Below are 21,753 nucleotides of genomic sequence, written 5' to 3'. Positions count from 1 at the left end.
TGCCTCCCTTCCCCGCTGTCTTGTGGCTCCTGCCTTGCTTTGCAAATGTTGGGGGATTGGTGTTTTGTTCTTTGCTTCAACCACATGGATTTACAGACAGAAATTGAGGCAGAGGGTTGAAGGCACACAAGTAAGAGATCCCTGCCCCTGGTGCTTTTGTGCCCAAAGTTAGCATTCAAAATCCATTAAGCAGCTAAATTAGTAAAAGAATCCATAACCTTCCCATAAAACTGGCTTGAGGTGAGCTCTGAAAATGGTTCGCTATTTAGCTGGCCCAGAAAACCCCACAAAATTGTGCAAACCAAGAGGTTCCTTCTAAGAACATCCCAGGCCATCCAGGGGTTGTTATCTGAAAAGCCCCCAAGTCTCTGAACATCACTTTGCAGGAGCGCTGCATGCGTGCCATCCTGTCCCCGGAAGGGCTCCACTGGCAGCAGCAGGACAGGCGCTCCCCCTACCCCTGCTGAAAGCTCCCCTGCTCAGTGGAACACGGATGAGGTAGCTGGGCATGGGCTGAAATGACAAACAGTGACTCTTCTACAAATGTGGACGTTTATTTCAACAAAATGTGAAAAGAATACATTTGACTGATGCTCCTTGCTCATCAGGGTATGTGTCCGTCGAGTCTCAATGAGACCAGTGAAGGCTGCTTTGTGAACGAAGGGACTATGGCAATCTCCGCTCGAGCAAGTCTTGGTCAGTACATCATTTCTACTCCTCTGAGCTCAGTAACCTTGTGCACGGAATGGGCTGGGGGCTCTCCGATGGCTCACGGTCTGTGGCTCTTCCCGGCTGCTCTGTATGACAAAGCCCTGTCCAGGGGAAGACCCACAGGGAGGCGCTCTGGGGACGGGGGAGTAGGCCATGCAGGCTTCGAGAGAGGAACCGTATTCACTTACTGCGTCATCATCTGGTCAAGGGGGAGAGGTAAACCGAGTGTGACCCACCTGCCTCTGGAGAAACACCAGGGCAAACAGAGGGGTTTGTGGAATTTTACTAATTATGGAAAAAAATCAAAGGCCAATCCAGTTTTTACTTAAGGTGATACCAGCAGGAGTGGATGCCTCTTTCGGGACTGGACGTGGTTCCCACCTCTTCCTGCCCTCTCTGGTGGTGCTGAACGCTGGCACCTTGCACCAGGGCCCCCTGACCGAGGCTCTGTGCACCAGTGGGCCGCCAGTGACGCAGCCCGCTCCGGGGGCCACCTGCACAAGCGCTTCCCAAGGAAGGGGGGCGGGGCTCATTGTGCGCAGACTCTAGCGTTAAGGCTCAAAACTGTAGCGTGTACAAAAGTATTCATACCACCGCACTAAAATGTCCTAGTGATTCATTCCCTCCTTGGTCATCAGGGACACGTGCAATTAGCTGCACCGTGAGAACTGGAGGCTACACCAGCCCTGATCACCTAACACTCTGGCTTTAGGGACACCAACGGGGGAACCCATAAACTCTTTCCTCCTCCGGTAAACAGGTTGTTGAAAATAAACTCTCTACCACCAGTGCAGAGGCCCCTGCCGCTGGCCAGGAAGGGCCCAGTGAGCCCGGAAGACAGCAGCACCACGACGGAGTTGTAGATGATCTTAAGGTCATGTGGGTTCTCTGTTCCCTGGAAGCCTGCTCACACCGGGGAAGGCCAGTCCCGGGTGCTAAGAGCAGAGATGTCACCAGGTTCCCTTTCAGCAGCTGTGGGGAGACCAGCTGTGCCTGCTGCTTGCGGACACCCCAGGAAGAGACGAGACCCAGAGGGAAGAGGGACGTCCGCTGCTGGGAGAGATGCCCTGGATATAGAGCTGAGTGACTCTGTAGGCACTAGTAACCTTTTGTAATGACCAAAGCTCCAGGCTTCATAGTTAAGTTATAATAACCTTACAAGTCCTAAAAAAGAGAGACTATCCGGCCCACACCCCCGTGGCATGAATAACTACTTATCGGCAAGGGAGAGGGCCATCCTCCAGGCTCCGCTTTGGCCCCGCTCAGTCTGCTGGACCTCCCACGAGGCTCCCAGTGGGTGCAACAGCTGGGTTCGCAGGGACACGCAAGGTAGCGGTCGGTCAACCATCTTTCCGTTTGTTCCGAGAATCAAACCCACAGTTGAGGCCCCTAAATCAACAACAGTGACTCGGTCTTCCTCCTGGATCAGGGTTTTGCCCTCATCTTTGAGGTCCCAAGGACCTGGCAGATTTCACACTCCATGAAGAAGAAACAGGTACCTTGGTGTGATTAAACCGGGAACTATTCCTCTCCTAGTGCGTACCGGGCTGAATGTGAAGGTAAAAAAAAGATGGGACTTGAGGCTTCCTCCTGGGCCCAGCCCTCCTCTGCTGCCTGTGGCTGCAGGCTCATGGGGCCAGGGGTGAGGGAGGGCTGCTGACTGCCTGACTACAACTCCCACTTCCCCGGGCTGGGGCCCAGGAGCTGTCAGGCCAGGAGCAGCAGTCCTGCTTTTGTGTAGTGAGACCTCATGGTACAGGTTTGTACCCTTCATTGTCTTCGCAGGTTCTGGCAGGGACAGAGGGCTGTAGTCACAGACAAGGTAATAAATACTGAATGGGATGGGTGTGACCGCTGGGGGCTTTGTGACACTATATCCCAGTATGTCATGCATAACCTGAAAACGTTCAACGGGAAGCAAAATGCCACTTGGATTCCAGTGCTGGGTCTCCTTTGCCTTCTCATTAGAGTGATTTCAGCTGGAAGAGGCAGCTCTAGCCCTTTGCTCCAGAGGCAGGGCGGGGATGGGCAGGACGCTCTTTCTACGTTGAAGGGGAGTCCATCGTGGAGAGGATCCGCACGATTTCTGCTCGCTGTGTGGGTGAGATGTGCTGAGTCATGTGGACGATGGAGTCCATGGCAACCTCGGGATTGGCCTGCACCAAGCTGGAGAGGAAGAGAGGGGATGGTGAAGAAGAGAGCCAGCAGTGTCTAGATGAGGGGAGCTTATGAACTGTCTGACTACATGCTAACATTTCGGCTCCCACCACACCTGATTTGTCTTCCTATGTGAAAAAAGTCCCCAGCAGCAACGCAAGTACGAGATGGACCTGACACGTTTTGCTACATCAGAAAATAAGGAATTACTTAAAAACAAAACAAAACAACAACAAAAGCAATGGGGGCATGTCACAAACAAATTGGAACCAGCACAAAGGTGCTTCCACTGGCTAAATCTGGGACATTTTGGGCACCAAAGAGAGTGTAATAATGAATTGCAAATTATTAAAAAAATAGAAATTCATTATTGGTGTAGATTAATGAATACCTACATGAATGGAGGAAGACAGAAGACTTTTTGCTTACAGGAGAGCTGGAGTGAGGACTGGGGAGGACACAGAGTTGGAAAGTTATCCTTCTGCAACCTCGCCGTAAAGACTGGATCAGACAAGAGCCCTCCTTGGATGCTAGATCTGGGTGGAAATCCTGATGAGGAACAGGAGATCTGCATGGCCTTCAAGCGTGTCCCCAGAGACTGACTGCTTATTAGGCGCAATGGGGGAAATCGGAAATGATGCAGTGGAGAAACTGAGTAACGCCTTGACCAGGTGATTCTAACATCAGGAAGGGCAGATGACAGGCTGTCTCTGCATGTGGTACCCCGTGAAGGCCACTTCACGTATGTACTATTCCATGGAGAACGTATAACCTGAAGCTAATCATGAGAAAACATCAGACAAAATCAAAACGAGCAATGTTTTACAAATGGTGGATCAGGGGTGCCTGGGTGGCTCAGTCATTAAGTGCCTGCCTTCAGCTCAGGTCATGATCTCAGGGTCCTGGGATTGAGTCCCACATCGGGCTCCCAGCTCAGCGGGGGGTCTGGTTATCCTTCTGCCTCTCCCCCTGCTCATGCTCTCTCTCTCTCAAATGAATGAATACAACCTTTAAGAAAAATGGTGTATTAGATAGAAGCTTCCATCAATGTTGGGGCACCCGGGTGGCTCAGTGGCTCAGGTCGTGAGAGCGAGCCCCACACGGAGTTCTGTGCTGAGCGTGGATCCTGCCTGGGATTCTCTTTCTCCTCCTCCTCTACCTCTCCTCTGCTCTCTCTCAGAAAAACAAAAACAAAAACTTCTATGAATGTTAAATTTACTAAAATCGATCCTACTGTGGTTATATAAGAGAATATCCATATTAGCAAATACACACTTTAATATTTGGGGTAAAGGGCCATGATCTGTGTGACTTATCCTTAGCAGGTATATGGGAGCATAGATCTGTGGGAAAGCAAGCACACTCAAGTGATAAAGCAAATGGTGTAAGCTGTAAATAATGGGTCGATCAGGGTAGAGACTTGTCTTCTGCACTGACGTTTACAAATGTCCCCAGCTGCCTCCACCCCCCATTGGAAGGAGAATACTGAAAACTCTCGGCTCAGGAAGGGAGGAGGTAGTTTCCCACGATGCTGCCATGGCATCGGCTTTTCTCACAGAATCCTTCATCCAGTCTGAAGATCTGTACTTGGAGCTAATAGCTGGGCACAGTGAACTAAGCCTTCATCTAGCAGAGATTACTAAGTGCCCTAGAGACCAGGAGCTGACAAAGAACAGTGTTTCAGGCTCTATTTTTATCGGATGGTCAACTATAGTGGTCCCAAACAGAAAAAACCCACAAAGATTGTAAGGTACCATCTCATGTTTTGTTCTTAAATCTTTGCTCCTTCCAAGGAAGTGAGCCCAATTTCTCCTACAGAAGTCCCCCACTGCGGGTCTCACCTGCGGATCTGCTTGAGGACATAGTCTCTGCTGATGTATTTGATATTCTCCTCGATTACTGAGCGAACGCCGTCTTCCTCGGTCAGCTGTTTCTCCAGCCACTCCACCAGATCCTTGTTATTGTCCCACACATAGGCCTGCAAACAGACGACTCTTGGTCAAACACCAGGGGCCAGGCCAGGCCGGACACCCTGATTGTTCACGATCTGGAAAGTTCACTCCAACAGCTTGCTCACTGTAAAATAGTTGGTCATGGTTCTCCACTCTAGCTGGCATTGTAGTGGAAAGAAGCCTCAGGACAGGAGCTGTCCTCATTCTCTTTCCTTCTTCTGGTTCTAGATGCCTCTTGGGCCCCCGGAGGCATCCATGCTCATAGTCTGACTCAGGTATCAGCTGATGGACTTGAGAGAAACAGTTAAAAGCCCAGATCATTTAGTGAAGTACTAATTGAGGGGTGCCTGCCTGGCTCAGATAGTAGAGCGTGTGACTCTTGATCTTGTGGTTGTGAGTTCAAGACCTATGTGGGTATAGAGTTTAAAATCAACATGTGTTTAAAGGAAAAATTAAGGCGTGCCCGGGTGGCTCAGTTGGTTGAGCATCAACTCTTGATTCCTTTTTTTTTTTCTTAAGATTTTATTTATTTATTTGACAGAGACATGGTGAGAGAGAGAGCACAAGTAGGGGGAATGGGAAAGGGAGAAGCAGGCTTCCTGCTGAGCCAGGAGCCCGCTGTGGGGCTCGATCCCAGGACCTGAGCTGAAGGCAGAGGCTTAACCTACTGAACCACCTGGGAACCCCTCCACACTTGATTTCTGCTCACGTCATGATCTCAGGGTCGTGAGATCGAGCCTGGCACCCAGCTCCAGGCTCGGCGCAGAACCTGCTTGAGGGTCTCTCTCTCCCTCCTGCACGACCCCCCACTTGTGTATGCACTCTCAATAAATAAAAACTTAAAAAAAAAAAAATGAAATGTGTCTTTTCTGAGGAGCTCTTAAAATGTAAGTCTCTAGGCCCTGCCAGGCTGGCAGAGTTGTCGTCTGGTTGGGGAAGTGTCAACAAGGCATGGAGGGGGAGGTCTTGCTGCTAGGGGAGAGCTAGGAGGTCAGAAACCAACCCCCCATTTTACTTTCTATGAGCATATTCCAAAGGGGCAAGGCGTCTGTAACCCTGAAAGTCTCAACAAACCACCTTGTGCCTCCTTTTTTTCGAGATCATTTAGCTGAGTATTTCCTAGGTAGTTGACTACATAATAATTCAGGAGTGTGTTAGAAACCTAATAGCCTTCTCCTTGCTCTCTTCTCCTCTCATTTTCTTTACAAATCATTTAGGAATCGTTTTGTTAATGGTTTCCGGAAAACCAAGTACCACCATTAGGGCTCATTCATATTTATGTCATTTTGTTTGGGTAATTAAACACCAAGCTCGTCATTTAAAGGTGTGCTATCCTTCTCTGTTATCACTGACGAAGTCAAAGTCAGAATGACAATGAGCTGGGCGCTGTAATTTAATAGGTGGGTGCATTAGGGACTCTCAGAGGCTTTGAGGCTTGAGCTGTGGCTCAGGAAACCTGTACACAAGCAAGGCGCCTGAGCCATGGCTGTCACTTCAGGATCTGTGAGGCATGGGGGTGGGGTGGGGGTGTGAGGGTGGGGTAGGGGGGTGGACATTGTCTTCTTCACACCCGTCAAGGGCAGCCGGGTGCAGTTTTCTGTTTCATGCCTTCAAAAAGAATGCTTTCTCGCAGACTCTCACTTGCTCATCTCTGACTTAGCTGGGGAGTTAGCTGTGACTCCTCGCTTACTACGTCATGTGACTGACTTCCACAGTTCGAGAAATTCTTATGCAGTCCTTCACGGTTGAAGGATTAAGGAGCCCAGGATTAAGGGTCAGCAGCTCGCCCTTCCTAGTTCTGGTATGCAGTTCTCTTTCTGGCCCCCAACACGGCCGCTCTGTTTGGAGTAGTGGCTACGGAGATGGGCTCTTCTCATCAGGGTGGGATGGCCAAGCGGGTGTCAGCCCCAGCCCCAGTCAGGACTGTGCCACTGTCCCCATGGCAAAGGGCAGGGAAGCGTCTGGTTCTGGAGGAAAAGAGGTGCTACGTCAATCTCTACGGACAAAGTCGGGGGGTGGTGATGTTTTCCCCACAATGCGGTGGTCTTCTCTCTGGCACCCCAGCACGTGTGCACCCCACTATGGATTGGACACACCGGTCCTCTGACCCGCTGCCACCAAACTCGGACCCTTCCAACTTTGTCATCGGTGATTTAGATTTCTCCACAGGTTGAGGACTTACGCACATGCCCTCACTTATGCAGATTTTGGGGGTTGGAAAAAATAGTGAATGCTTCTTGGGTTTCAGAATGGGGAAAAAAACAAAACAAAACAAAACTAGACTTACCCAAGAATCCCAAAGCCTTTAGTTTAGGAGGATATTTAATACTCTTATTAATCATTTTTAATCCGTTTGCTTTTAATTAAGAAACAGCATGATGCTTTCCTATCAACATATGCCAGGGAGCAGATTAATTGTGGCTTAAGATAACTCTCCTTGATTGGTGTAATGTATTAGCTAACGAGATGCCTGCTTCTAACGGCGCTCAGACACTATGCTGGAAAGCCAGCTACCCTCTAGAGAAAACTCTTCTGCCTTCCCCTCCCGCAGCCACAGAATATGCTATGTGTTTAAATTAAACATTTTAAAAGTTCCTAGACAGGATTAAGGAAAGACATTCCAAGTTTTGGAATTGTTGCTCTAAAATCTCCTCTTTGAAAACATGGCCCCGTGTATGAAAGATCTGCTGTTTGCTCAAAATAGGACAACTGGATGACAGCCACCGAGCCAAACCTCAGTAAAGTTTCCCTCACGGTGTAGTACACCAAGGCGAAGGGGTCACAACTCCTAGTTGACAGCACCTGGAGCGAGAACAAACAAATGGAAGCATCCACGGTGCCACGGGGTTTTCCTAACGGGCCTGGGAGGGTTTCAGGTACTGCCGTGGCCTAACCGTGTGCACTGGGAACAGCAAGGCTCCAACCACGGAGTTAGGGAGGCTACGGGTCCTTGTCTGCCCTCCTAGAACAGAGATGTAAAACTCATCATTCCAGCCATCCAGAAGGACGGGCCAACCCTATTCCCCGAAAGAAAGCCATTATCATTTTCTTCCTTAAAATTATAAAATCATGGCTGATTATTCCAAGCGTTCCAGTGTGGATTTTAAAAGCCAGTGTGAAATACTGGGCTGCTAATGTCATGACAGGCCTGGGCTCATAAGTCACCTGCCTCACACTCCTCCCAATCAGAACATTCTAATACCAGTAAAGTATTGACAGTTAAACATCACAATGTTGGCCTTACAATACATGTTCAGCGGATGCTTTATCTTTCTCTGCATCAGTGGATAAGTATCTCAGGCACTACGCCATTTCACTAATTGTATGTAGTAATTAGTCTATCGCACAAAATCTAAATGACCTGTTTAGAAAGTTTCCTTTCAAAGTATTGGATAGCTGTTAAGTCCTCCTTATTCAGTGTACAGGAGGGCCAGAGAGTGGCCAGGGCACAGTCTGATGGATGTGAGTCCCGATTACCATGCCCTGTAAATAACTCATCTTGGGGGCTAGCTAGAGACCCCTCCAGCAATGTGATTTTTTTTCTGAGGCTTTGGAGTAAAACAGCAAACAGCCATGTGGGCTGGGGTGGCCTGCGGACCCCGTCTCCTCAGCTGGCTCCAGTCTCAGCCCCACTCGGGGCCAAAAAATGTTTTCCAGGTTCTGCCTTCCCTCCTCTTTCCCAGGCCGGAAATTAGAAGTCTGGTGTATAAGACTTGTCCAGGGTAGCTTGAGGCCAGGTTTTGGGGACCGGGGAAATCCAACAACCCTATCAATGGTGCTTTTTCCTCTGTCATCCTTACAAGGTCCTCCACTCACCAACCATCTCATTTGGAAATCCAGAGTAAGAGTGAAGGGGTTGTGAAGGGTCTGGATCGTAAGAACATGCTGGCACCCCAGACTGTGGGCAAGTCAGAGCGAGCCACATCAGAGGACACATACTGAGAATGGACCGTGCTCACAGCTCCCGCCACAATCATGAAGTCACACATCTGTAGCTCTTAGCCCAGCTCAGCACACGTCAGAGGGTAAACTGAGCTGAGAGGAGCAAACGGGCATCATTTGAGTGTCTACTGAGTGCTAGGCATCAGCTTCCATGCCTTCTTTATCATGTCATTTAAAACTCACTGAATCCCGTGAAAGAAACATTATCTCTATTTTACAGAGGAAGGGACGAGGCTTAAATAAATACCATGTCCAAGCCGGCCAGGCTGGGATGTGCCATGTTCGTGAGATTCTGAACACCACGTTCTGCTCTAGGCCCCACGCCACGCAGAGTTCTCATCTCAGTTGTTACTACTGAGGCTTGGTGGGGAAATCAGTCTTTGAAATACCACATACTCAGACTGTGGGTCTGAGAATTGAGACTGAGAACCTACCCACACAACAGATGCACACCGCGTTCCTATGACCCGACTTAAACCCAAGTTCTTGGTACCGTTTCTGGCGAGCTGCAGTGATGCTCTGCTTCCATCTGCAGTGAAGCCCTGAACCATAAACCTTACGATTTCCTACAACAGGACTGTCCCAGTGGGTTCCAACAGAGTCTTGTGACTCCTGGGAACAGATTCCTCTATGGGAAACGAAAGATTTGCCCTGCTAAGTTACAGAGCATCGCAGTGTCTTCAAATTTCCTGTCCCTCAATCTCTTTCTTCAGGATTAAGATTTAAAAAAGAAAAACAAAACCACAAATTCTCTGGGACAAAACACACAGCATGGCTCATAGACCCCTGTCACCAAACACCTTTCCCTGCTAGTAACCGTGGTGAGGATCAGAGGGTCACTTCCTGGTGTAAAGCCAAGGTCCAGACTCTGCCGGTGTTTGCACTTGAGACCCCGTGCACAGTATCTATCACTGTTTGAAGAACCAATGCGGGTGTGTGTGTGTGTGTGTGTGACATTTTTAAGGTTTGCAGCTGGTCCCCCGTATGGAGCTGCCTCTGTGCTGGCCCTGCAGAGGCTGCACCGACGGCTTGTGAACTGTGCAACACTTTCTTCTCTCAAGGGCGCTACAGATCTTATCAGCCACCCCCCGCTCCACTCGTCCTGCTGAGCCTGCAGAATATGGAAGGAGGTTTCAAAGCCACATCCTAGCATCACTGCCCTTCCTCTCTCCTCGGTTGTCCTCCTGGACTAAAGAGCTCAAGAGAATGTGGTCTTCTGTGGATGGGAGGGAGGGGATAGCCTTAGTGCCTGGGTAGGGCTGGCTCCCAGGGCTTCAGGCAGCCTCTGCCTGCCCTCGGGGGCTGGGGCTGTCTCTGGCACTGACTCCCAGCTGGAGTCTGTGCGTACATAGCCCACTGTTCTCCATCTCTACGAGATGGCAAGGACCCGCTTCTCCGGACGCAAGGTCCCCTGGCTCCGGGATGCTAAGGAACCACTGAAGGGCCGAGCCACTCACTTCATGTTCGGAGAGAAGCTACTCCTTCTCCTCATCCTTGTGCTTACTGAGGCCGTGCACGTCCATTACTGACTAATGTGGTAGGAAGGCGGTGCGGGTCTCTCCTGGCCACACACACACACACACACACACACACACACACACACACACACTCCATTTACCTAGCCGGCCACTCTTAACTGGAGAACAACCTCTTATTTTACACTTGCGTGACTTTCAATGCCAACTTCCACTAGAAGCTGCCAGTAGCCACTGACAAAATTGTCTCACTCAATTATGATGCCACAGACTGACCTTAACCCGAACCAGGTGTCACAAAAGGCTGCGCTCGCCCGCTGCACATCTGAAATATTTATCTAAAGAAGCTTTTCAGTCGTAAAGAAGTGGGGAGGCTTAACACAGAGGTGAATCTTAGAAGCACCCAGATTCACTGGCTTTAACAATGACGGCAGATCTTGGGAGTTCCTTTTTGAGGACAGTCAGCAGAGACGTCAAGCAACACTTTGCAGGAAGAGGCTGAAGGGCCCGCCCTCCCTCAGCGCGCTAACCCAGGAGGCACCCAATGTTCTGATCAGAACAGCCATCAGGAAAAGACCGTTTCGGCACACAGAACCAATATTCTGATAAAATAAATATATGACATGTATGATTTACTTTTAACCCATATAATAACTACCAATAAAGGTCCATTTCTTTTTCTTAGTGTAAGTAAACAGAGAAATAAAAGTTCCAACTCCTTCTTCCCATCCTCTCATGGACTGTGTTGTGTAGCCTATAATTCTAGGGGCAAATGCTGGTATCTGGTCAAGCTGGGCTCAGACCCATCCCATCTCAGCCCTGGGGCCAGACCACCAGGGACAAGCTCACTCACTGTGTGGGGAGGAAACAGGGCTCAAGCCTATAGGCTTCCCTTCCACTTCTGCCTTTAGAGGCCTAGGGATCCTCAGGTTGGGGTAAGGAGCAGAGCACAAAGGCATCTACCTACCTTCACAGTTCCTTCCACCTCCACAAACCAGCGCCGTAACATGGCCTGGATCTGGCCATCGGTCAGCTCTGGGTTGGCATTGTGGATTTTCTTTTTGACCAGGTCCTCCAGCAGGAGACGCCTCAGTCGCCAGTAGAAGAAGGTACGGGATGTTTTCCAGTCCAGGATATCCTATGTTCAGATAAGAATAAGCTTAGTCACCTCAGCCCTAATCCCTGCTCAGTGCCCACTCCAGAGGGAGCTCCACAGGCACAAAAACCTATTCTTTAGCAAGCCCTCAGAGGCTTGACACTGGCCAGGACTGTAGCACTTGCCACTGTCTCCCCAGCTCAGAGGGGACTGTAGCACCTGCCACGGTCTCCCCAGCTCAGAGCTACAGTCCCCCACCCAGAGCACTGCACACGGCCAAGGGCCTCACTAATGTGAGCTCCACGTGTGCCTGAGATGTTCTGGGAGGACCTGTGACTCTCCAGATGATGAGACAGTGTGGAACTGGTCTGGAGCAGAATGGCTCCAACAACTTGCACACAGATCCAATGTGACTTGACTGCTGCTGGAACCCGGGCACCGGGTCCGCAGCCTGACGACCACCGGAGCAGCTGTTCCCAGACGTGGGTCATGAGACGCAGTCTCCCACCAGTGAAATGGAACTTGCCTTCTGAGGAGTCCAGAGTCATGTAAATCAGAAATTGTTTTGGGATAACAGATACACAAAAAAGGGAAAAGTCTCTCCAAAAAAACCCGGGAATGGTTTGATTTGCACCAGCTGTTTTAACCCACCCCTAACAGCTTTCTGCTTGGGAGCCAGTGTGCAGGAGACACATGCCCGCCGCTCGCAGGGCTCTGACATGTCAGGAGAAGTGGCAGCCACCGTACTTACGTTAATAACACCCTTCTCCTGCATCCGGCCCGGTGTGTCGTGCAAGTCAGCAAACTGCACGGCTACCTGATGGTAAATGGGAATTAGGAATTCCTCCCGCTCCTTCAGCTTGTTCTCCAGCTCCTTCCGCTCCGCTGGGCTGAGCTCTGGGGTGCCTGCAATTAAGCAAACCTGCCCGTCACACTCTGTGCTGACCCGGAGTCTCTCTGCCATGGTCACAGGAAGCTCGGAAGCACCCCTCCTCCCTCTGTGGCCTGGCTCTCCGCACTCTTCACCACCGCTTTGCTGAGTAACAGAACTCCATGAGATGCCAGACTGGTCCTTATCTTGCCACGGGGAACCCACGTGGACTCTTTTGCTGTGGAGGTCACAACTGTAAAAGCAGCCACAGGAGTCCCTTCTCTCCAGGTCCTTCTCTGAGTGGGCACCAGCAACTGCATGGACGCCCGTGTCTCCTGCATCGTCTCACAGCCTGATGGCCAGGCCCCTCCTTCCCACACATGACTCCATGCCTGGGCCTGACTGACCAGCATTCGTGCAGCCGGACCATTCTGCACGTGGGACAGGGGAGGGGAGCAGTTCCTACACCCTCAGGTCCAGACCAGCAGTGCCTTCTCCCATGTCCACTCGCCCAAGGACTCCTAAAGTGGCAAGCTGCGGTTACTGCACAATCTCTAATCTCAGGCTGGAAAACTCTTCACCTGAAATCAGTAGCATATAGTCTAATGAGAGCCAGACCTGTGTGTCTCCCGCCAGCTCAACAGATTAGATTAGCCAGCTTCCTAGTCAATACCTGGGCTCCTACTGCCAGAGCCAACCCCTGACCAGACTGATAAAGACATTCTAGTTCTTAGGCTAAAAGTGAAGGAAGAGGGGAGAAGAGAAAGTCAGTCCGCAAATCCCATCGGGACCACTGAGCTTCTAAGCACATAGCACCCTCACTCAACAGATTCCTCTAAGGAATCTGGAATTCCCTGTAACAGGGAGGACCCCTGCCCGCCTGCCCTCCACCCCCACCGCTTTCAATCAGTGGTCTCCCAGTAGAGGTGCTGCCATGTTAGGCTTTTCTTCCTAATTGCTCTCTGAATGGGACTTGTAATCAATACCACAAATTTAGCTGCCTGCCTAGTAAAGAGGAGTAAGTCTAGCTGAAGGAGCTATAGGTGACAGCCCCTGGTGTTGGGGACAACCTGAAGTGCTTTGTCACCAAAGCTGACAAATAAATACATGACCACAGGTGATGGGCTGGAGAAGAGAAAGGTCTATTTCAAGCATGTCTGTCTGGGAACAGGCCTTGCTCTTTATGCCACTATGAATCATATGCCATAAACAGCCTTGGGCTGCTGAGTGAGCCGTAAGTATTCTAGATAAACGCATGTTAATAGAACAGGGATGTAGCCATAGGACCCAGTTTCATTTTTATGAGGTTTTTTAGATGCCCACTTCCACCTCCTTTTTTTTTTTTTTTTTTTTAAAGCCCATCACTACTTGAAAACCACAAGGAAGAGAGCTGACGGCTATGTCTTCCTGGGCGCTCACATAGAGGGCAATCACACTGGGGCCCTAACACGCAGCAGCCTTCTCTCCACGCCACGCAGAGCAGGGCTGTGGGATAGGACGAAGGCCCATCCCTTCTGGGGTGCATCTGCCTAAAGAGCTGACAGGAGGAGAGCCGAATGGCGCCTTTGGAGAGGAGACTACCTCAGCAGTCTCCTAGACAGGGAAGCAAACATTGTTCCTTCTCTAGTAAGAGGAACTGGGGCTGTAAAGCTGGGGCAGGAAAAACAGACGATGAGCCTGGCTGCCATAAAAAGCAAGAAAGCACTCAAGTGACTAACACAAGTTAAAAGGACACAGGAGCCAGTTTGAACGTATTCCCACTGGCCAAATCTGGGACAGTCTGAGCATCAAATTTATCAAAAATAGGATGATGATATTAATTACCAGAATATTTATGGAATGAAATAGCCTGAGAGTCCATTCTAATATAAATAATTAAATGGGGGGAGAGGGAAGGGAAAGTTCTCCCTTCCAGCAGAATAATAATTAATAGACATAGAAGGAATGATAGAATTAGAAAATCACCATTTTGGGGCGCCTGGGTGGCTCAGTGGGTTAAGCCTCTGCCTTCGGCTCAGGTCATGATCTCAGGGTCCTGGGATCGAGCCCCCCATCGGCCTCTCTGCTCAGCAGGGAGCCTGCTTCCCCCTTCCCCTCTACCTGCCTCTCTACCTACTTGTGATCTCTGTCAAATTAAAAAAAAAAAAAAAAAAAAAAAAGATCACCATTTTACCACCATCACAGCAATTGATTCTGCGAAGAATTACCAATGTGTACTAAAACTAGTGGGTGAGAGTTTGATGAGGAATGGAATATTTACATCGTCTCAAAGTATCTCCTCACAAATTATAAGCGAACAAAACCTTAAACAAGTAATCACAATTACCATCACCAAGAATAGGACAATCTGACATATGCCTCCTGATATGATGTCCTGATCATAAATAACACTCGGCAATATTCCTGCCAAAAATACATTATCTGGATTTAACCATGGGGAAATACAAAACAAACCTAGACTGAGGACCATGCTACAGAATAGGGGCCTGCGGTATCTGGCTGGCTGGGTTGGTGGAACATGTGACTCGATCTCAGGGTTGTGAGTTTAAGCCCCATGTTGGGCGTGAAGATTACTCAAGAAAAATCTCACCCCCCCCCCAAAAAGGTGGCCTGTATTCTTCAAAAAAAAAAAGTCAAGATGATGACAGACTAAATAACTGAAAACAGGCTGCAGTGTGTGGTCTAGGGTTAGATCTCAGATCTGAACAACAAAAAGTCTGTAAAGGATATTATTGGGACAATTGGTAAAATTTTGATATGTATCATGAATCAGATAGTAGTATTGTTATCGATGTTATAGATCCTAATGTAGATAAGTGTCTTGGGTTATATAAGAGAAAGTCTGTGTTCTTAGAAACATACACTAAATACTTTTGGATAAAGGAACACGATGTCTACAAATGACTGTCAGATGGTTTGCAGAAACTGTGTGTGTATGTGTAGAGAGTGCACAGGCAAGCACATGTACATGAACACACAGAAATGATAAAGCAAATGGGACAAGATACTACCAACAGGTGAATCTGAGAAAAAGGCATCAGAAGTCCTTTGTACTATTCTAGTCACTGTTCGGTGAAACTATATCAAATGGAAAGTTAAAAAATAAGCCAAGCTAAAAAAAAGGTTTTCCTGGCTCCCTGATGCCAAAAATCAGAAGCCAAATAATATTTGTGGGGTACATGGCACCATTCTAAGTGCTTCGTATCTATTAACTCACTTAATCCTTACAACAACCTCAAAGCTGGTATTCTTGCTGTCTTCATCTTACAGGTGAGTAAACAGCCACTGAGAATTTATGTAACTCACCAAGGTCACAAAACCAGGAAGGGGCAGAGCCAGGTCTCAGGTACAGCAGTGTGGTACCCTGAAGACTTGGGGCAGAGGACAAGGAAGTGCTTCAGTAGCAGAATCTCGTTCATTTCAGGAAGGGCTCAATGATGACGGCAGGCTGCCGGCTGATAGGACAGCCGAAGTTCCATCTTAGTCCCATTCCATAACTGATACCAAGGCAACACTTCTAATAATTCCTGCTCTGTAGGATCAATTTCCTGGGCATGCCTAGTATTTTTAAGATTTTATGTATTTATTTGAAAGAAGAGACAGAGGATGAGCAGGGGCAGAGGGAGAGGGACAAACAGACTCCCCACTGAGCAGGGAGCCTGATGCAGGGCTTGATCCCAGGACCCTGGGACCATGACCTGAGCTGAAGGCAGATGTCCAACTGACTGAGACACCCAAGCACCCTGTCCTAATTTTCTGGTAAACATTGATCATATTTACCGTATTACATTTAAAGTGTCTGTTTATGAGATTATTTCTTCAATCAGTCATGTCTGTCAAACCATATCTTTATACCCCAAGTCCCTAATACAGAGTGTGGCCTATAGCATTACTCACTAAATATTCCTCCTCTAACTTTCTTTACATTCCACTTACCCACCTTCACTTGATATGAACACAGTGTCATGCAGATTTGGCTGCACTGTTTCAGAACACCCAAAGTGAAGTGTTGTTATAGGAGGCCAGACCTGGTTCCTTGACTGCCAGGGTGAAACAGAAATGTTTACTTCACTCTGAGTGAGCAGTCATCTCTCTATCAAACAAGAAAGCAGTGACTTTAGGCTCATTCATTACAGTGATCCAAGAACGTGTCCTTCTGATACTACTGGGGAGTCTTTAAAAGTTCATGTAGAGGGGCGCCTGGGTGGCTCAGTGGGTTAAAGCCTCTGCCTTTGGCTCAGGTCATGATCCCAGGGTCCTGGGATCAAGCCCTGCATCAGGCTCTCTGCTCCGCGGGGAGCCTGCTTCCTCCTCTCTCTCTGCCTGCCTCTCTGCCTATTTGTGATCTCTGTTTGTCAAATAAATAAAATCTTAAAAAAAAAAAAAAAGTCCATGTAGATGGTTTCTGTGACGTGGGACCTGACAGGCACAGCCTTTCTCTCTTGCACCCCCCGCCCGACCTTGTTTTCCATTCTTTAGTCTAAGGCAGCCCATGACTTAGAAATTATGCACACTTCTCATGAAGGGCAGAGTGCTTGGTGTCCTCTGTGAGTCACCTGAATGTATGTTTTACTCCTTAATCAAACAGTAAGTCTGCACTTGGGAGGGCATGCTGTTCGCTCTTGGGTTGTAGCAATAGGCCAGACTCGAAGTCCGGAGCCACATTCAGGTGCGGTGATGTTCAGGGAGGGACCAGTTGTGCGGTGGGACTACGGTTTTGCAACACTTCTGTACTGGTTGCCAAGCAGTCACAGTCCTGAGCAAGGTGAGCATCCACTTCCCACCCCTGGGAACTGGGGCCACTCTTGCTCCAAAATTCAAACCTGCTGGGTCCCTGAAACCTGCTGGGCAGGCCCAAAATTTGAGTGTAGCTCCTCGTGTTCCTGTGAGATCAAATGAACACTGTAGCAGTTTTACCTGCGGGGGCAGGGGATGGCAGGACCAAGGACATGGATGAATAGGAAGTTCCAGACCTTTAGAACATCCTCTCTCTGGGTAACAACCAACACGGTGCTTATATATGTGTATACTTGTACCATATACAATGCATACCGTTTACTGAGCACTTACTATGGGCCAGGCACCGCACTTACTGCTCTCAGGATCACACAGCTCGTAAGTCACATGCACAATCCAGACCTAGGTCCGGCTGGCTGTTAACTCTGCTGCCAAGCTGCAGGCCTCAGTGTCACTGAGCGCTTTCCAAGTTGCTTCATAAACATCACCTCTAACCCTTTATAACTACCCAACCTTATAGACAGGGCATCTGTTTTACAAATGAGAAAAACCAAGGCTCTGAAATGTAAAGTTACTTGCCCAAAGGCATCCAGCTCTTAAGTAGCAAAGTCAGGATTTAGACTTGGTATCTCCAAGGCTTGTGTTCTTCCACATGAAATGGCATCAACAGCAGCCCAAGCAGGTGACCTGGCAGTGGCCACAGAAGGGCAGATGAGTTGGAGAGTTTAGTTCATTGCATAAGGAAAGGAGTTAAAAGCACAGCTCAGCTCTGGGTGCAAAGGGGGAAGACTTCTGGGCTTAGGAGTACAGCATCCTGGAAACAAGGTCTTGGCTTTACCAAGTTGGAGGGAGAGACATGGCTGGCTCCTGGACTAACAAAGGTCTTGTCTACCCAGACAAGCTATTCCAGAGCTTTAAAAGAGTAACAATAAACACCTGCAATGCTCTGGCCCTCCTGAGACTAGGAAGATCACAGAACATTCCCCCAAAGTTTGCCTTGTCTGATTCCTTCCTTAATGCCTTTGATCGCAGTTCAAGACCTGCCTTTAAAAAAAGCATCAAAGCAAGGAACAGAAGTAGAGGATGCGTGTATTTTAAAATGCACATGAGAAACTCAAGGATATGTGTGCTTTAAGTTGGGGGAGAAAAGGTTTGCCAAATTTTATTTTGTAAAAATAAAAGGCTGCTCTTAAGCTAGTTAGACCCTTGTGTAGCACACTGAAGGCCCCTCTCTCCTTGTACAGCAAAGCAGCCAGCCCTGGTAATGATTTAAGGGAGATTAACAAATATGTCAATGTCTATTTTCTGCTTAATTTAAAAGCGGCGTCTATAAAGATTTTTGACTTCTGAACCCTGTTCTCCTGAAAGAAAGAAGGTAAGGATGAGGAGGGGGATAAAGAGTGATTATCCTATCATCGATCGTTTGTCAGGAGCATTTCTTATTCACTGGACTATTGTAAAAAGCTAAGCTCTCGATCAATCCTGTAAGCTCCCTGTACAATTAAATATCTTGGAATGGTTTTCTTTCTTTTCTGGCCAGATTGCAGGGCCTCAGGGTTTTTAGGAAAGCAAGTCGTTGTGTGCATGTGCGTGTGTGTTTAAGAATATGCTACAGGGAGGAAAGTCATTCTTTTTTTAGAATCCTACTTTAGGAAAAGGCTGAAATGGGAGAAGAAAGGTAGATTACTCCCGTCTCTTCCCTCCCAAAATAAAAAGTCCCCATGAATTCCTAAAAATCCAACCTTAGAGTTAAAAACACTTTAATGTAAAGAGCTGAATCCAGAAGGGCAGTATTAGTCTGATCAAATGAGGAGAGCTGTTACTGTGCTAGAAATGTTGAAGTACCTTTTCTCTCCTTTAATCCTCGCAAACACCCTCCAAGATGGCTGCCTTACAGATGAGAAAACCAAGGCACTAAAACGGGGCAAGGCTGTGAAACGTGCCCAAGGCTGTGAAGCTAGGACACCATGGAGCGGGGATCTGGGCTTAGAGAGTCTGGCTTCAGAGCCCATCAGTTTTTATTTTTAAAATTTCCCCTAGAGTGGGGTTCACAGTTCCTGGAAGTATGGCAATAGCAGGTCGACAAGTGCAGTGGATGGGAGCGAGCTCCTCTTCGGTCTCCTACTTCCAAAAATCCATTTAATATATTGTCCTCGGATAGAGGACGTATCAGATATTAAACTGATAAGAAAAGATACTATACTTGATCTTAGCCAAAAGGCCGAGAAGCAATGTAGAGCCAATGCCCTTTAAATGAAACAAGTTAAATTGACCCACAAGTGTCCACAGGGCACTGGCCTGTCAGGTGTTCCAGGGGCCAGGATATAATGAAAAGCCACATCTCTCCTCCATGGGGTCAAAGCTGGAGAGAAGCTTCGGAGGAGGGAGCTGATTTCTGTAGCAGGAGGTGTTTTGTTTTTTTTTTTTTCCCTAGCCCTGACTCTGAAGGAGGGCAGGAGGGGAGCCTCACCCTATGGACAGGCAGATCACATCCCATGGTGGAGGATTTGGGGGGAGGGGTGAGACCTTCAAAGCTTAGAATAAAAATCAGGCTGGTAGGCTGAAAATTCTCTACTCAGCCAAAGGCACTAGGTTACCTTGCAGTAATCTCTTTTCTGTGCTCAGTTTCTCGTTTATGTAACAACAATCCTAAGCTGGCGAAGAGGGAAACTGTTTTATAAAAGAATATGATATTAAAGTGCTTTTTATTTTTTAGTTATACTAAGAAGCCTATGTAAATTTAAACCCAATTTCAACTTTTATGGGCCCTTCTTCCTTAAGAAAGCAATTTGCTTTGATTGGTTAAATACTTACGAAGCTAAAGCAAAGGACGAGACCACCCTCCTTACTCAGCTCCAGAATATCTCAGATAAAAGAACACACATCGGTACCTCAATTTTGAGACTGAAAAATCAGCATAAAAAAGACTGGAATCTTATTAAGATTAAGAAGTACAAACACAAGTAGCTGTTTAAAAGATCTGTGTAATCACATTTTTGATGTTAAAAGAAATTCCTTTGTAAAGATGGTAAGATAGGGAGAAAAAAAAAAAAAACTTGCAAAACGATTTCTGTATCCATCACAGGTGTGCCTTTCTTTACACAAAAGCATTCTGGAAAAACTGTGTAAATCAGATCCTGTTTTAAATGCCTTAAGGGAGCTATTTAGAAGGAACCCTGCAGTGAATCCTTTGGTAAAGCAAATAATCCTTTTGTAATGGGAATAATTTCTCCCAATGTATCTAGTTTTTTTTAAAATCCCATTTTCATATATCTGCTTTTCTTCAAAGGGACCACACCTATCTAAATATACAGCTGCATTTGCATATTGATTTTAACAGCAACCCTCTCTGGGATGTTTAACAGTAGGTTCCTTGCAATGGTGTTAGTGCTCTGCTGTTCGTATTTTTAAAAATCATTACAGTAAACCCAAAGATTTCCAAATAGGAATCAAAGAATCTGTTATTCCCCCCTTCAGCCCTGTGCCCCCACGCAGACAGTCCACACAAGAGTCAGGAAGCCGCACAGAATTCTCTGAATTCTCGAGGCAGTTAAGTCGCAAAGTCTTTACTATTTTCCTTTCCTTAGTTGCTCCTTTCCCTTGGCCAGCCTGCCCGCCCCACCAGTTCTAGCAGGTCAAGGGATGGGGCTCTAGGTCAGCTGGGAACAGGCGAGGAACAGGGTCTCTCAGACATATTCTTTTTTTTTTTTTAAAGATTTTTATTTATTTATTTGACAGAGATCACAAGTAGGCAGAGAGGCAGGCAGAGAGAGAGAAGGAAGCAGGCTCCCTGCTGAGCAGAGAGCCTGATGCGGGGTTCAATCCCAGGACCCTGAGATCATGACCTGAGCCGAAGGCAGAGGCTTAACCACTGAGCCACCCAGGCGCCCCTCTCAGACATATTCTGATGACAGCCCTCAGGCAGGAAGAAGCTTAGGTTCAGTCCAACAAAATGCCAGCCAGGTCTCTCCATCTGACAGAACTGTGAACCACTGCTTCCTGGGATGAGGAAAGCCCAGATGCTTTGATAAATACAACCAGATGAATGGAACAGACCAAAACAGCTCCTTCTCCTTCCCAGAAAACGCTGTCACTGTTGCACCATATTGCATCAAACCAAAGAACTTCTGAATCAGTGTGACGAGGTAGGTGGTAAGCCGCTGCTCATTCAGGGAAAGAGGCACCTGCCTACCCCAGAGCCCAGGGCTTGGACAGCGATGGTGCCAAGTGAGGACACTGTGTGTGTTCAAGAGGTGACTGGGCAAGAGGCCATTTCCCACGCATTAGGACCAGAACTTCTTTCCCTTCTGACTTTGCAGGCAAGGATGCTGCCTTCTGACTCAAACAAGCAACTCTAGCTCTTTTCAGCTTACAACATCTTGAAGATGGACACAACTGATGGAAAAGCATACATAGCTCAGATACTTTGATCACTTCTGCCAGAAAACCAGCTTAACCCCGGAGTCCCCTTAACCCAAGGAAGTGTCCTTTTCCTGTTATCTGGCTGCTTAAAAGAGAAGGCTTGGGAGGCAGGCATTCCCATAGATGTCTCTAGGTACATTTACCCTCACCGGAAGCCACAATACTCACTCTGCCCCCAGGAAGCCTTGGGCAGAGGGGTGTGCTGGGCGGAAGGGCCAGGCGTGGAGCAACCACAGTGCCCAGCCAGAGCTACCCTTGCCTGTGTCAGACCGTCCCTCTCAGGGCTCCATGTGGGAACAGCCGGGCTGCTGCAAGGCAGGTTGCCCAGCCGGCTGGGAAGAGGCCCACGTTCGAAACGTGTGTCTGGGGGGGGGGGGGGGGGGGGGGGGG

General features: G+C 48.2%; 1 protein-coding gene across 6 annotated transcripts in view; it reads right to left on the bottom strand.

Annotated features, from left to right (window-relative positions):
• Positions 1-540: 540 nt before the first annotated feature.
• The window catches only part of LOC111151230 (acetyl-CoA carboxylase alpha), a 288,595-nt gene continuing 267,382 nt past the window's right edge, over positions 541-21,753 (bottom strand). For all 6 annotated transcript variants that reach the window (XM_022509033.1, XM_022509036.1, XM_022509035.1 and 3 more), the window contains 4 exons: positions 12,085-12,239; positions 11,205-11,375; positions 4,710-4,846; positions 541-2,877 (listed from right to left, as the gene is read on the bottom strand). In XM_022509033.1, the coding sequence (XP_022364741.1) occupies positions 2,754-2,877; positions 4,710-4,846; positions 11,205-11,375; positions 12,085-12,239 (587 nt within the window). In that variant the 3' untranslated portion in view covers positions 541-2,753. The remainder of the gene's footprint in view (positions 2,878-4,709; positions 4,847-11,204; positions 11,376-12,084; positions 12,240-21,753) is intronic.

The sequence above is a fragment of the Enhydra lutris genome, unplaced genomic scaffold (assembly GCF_002288905.1).
Source record: "Enhydra lutris kenyoni isolate GAN:26980312 unplaced genomic scaffold, ASM228890v2 scaffoldscaffold26, whole genome shotgun sequence".
Lineage (NCBI taxonomy): Eukaryota > Metazoa > Chordata > Mammalia > Carnivora > Mustelidae > Enhydra > Enhydra lutris.
This window is presented reverse-complemented; position numbering and strand designations above follow the sequence as displayed.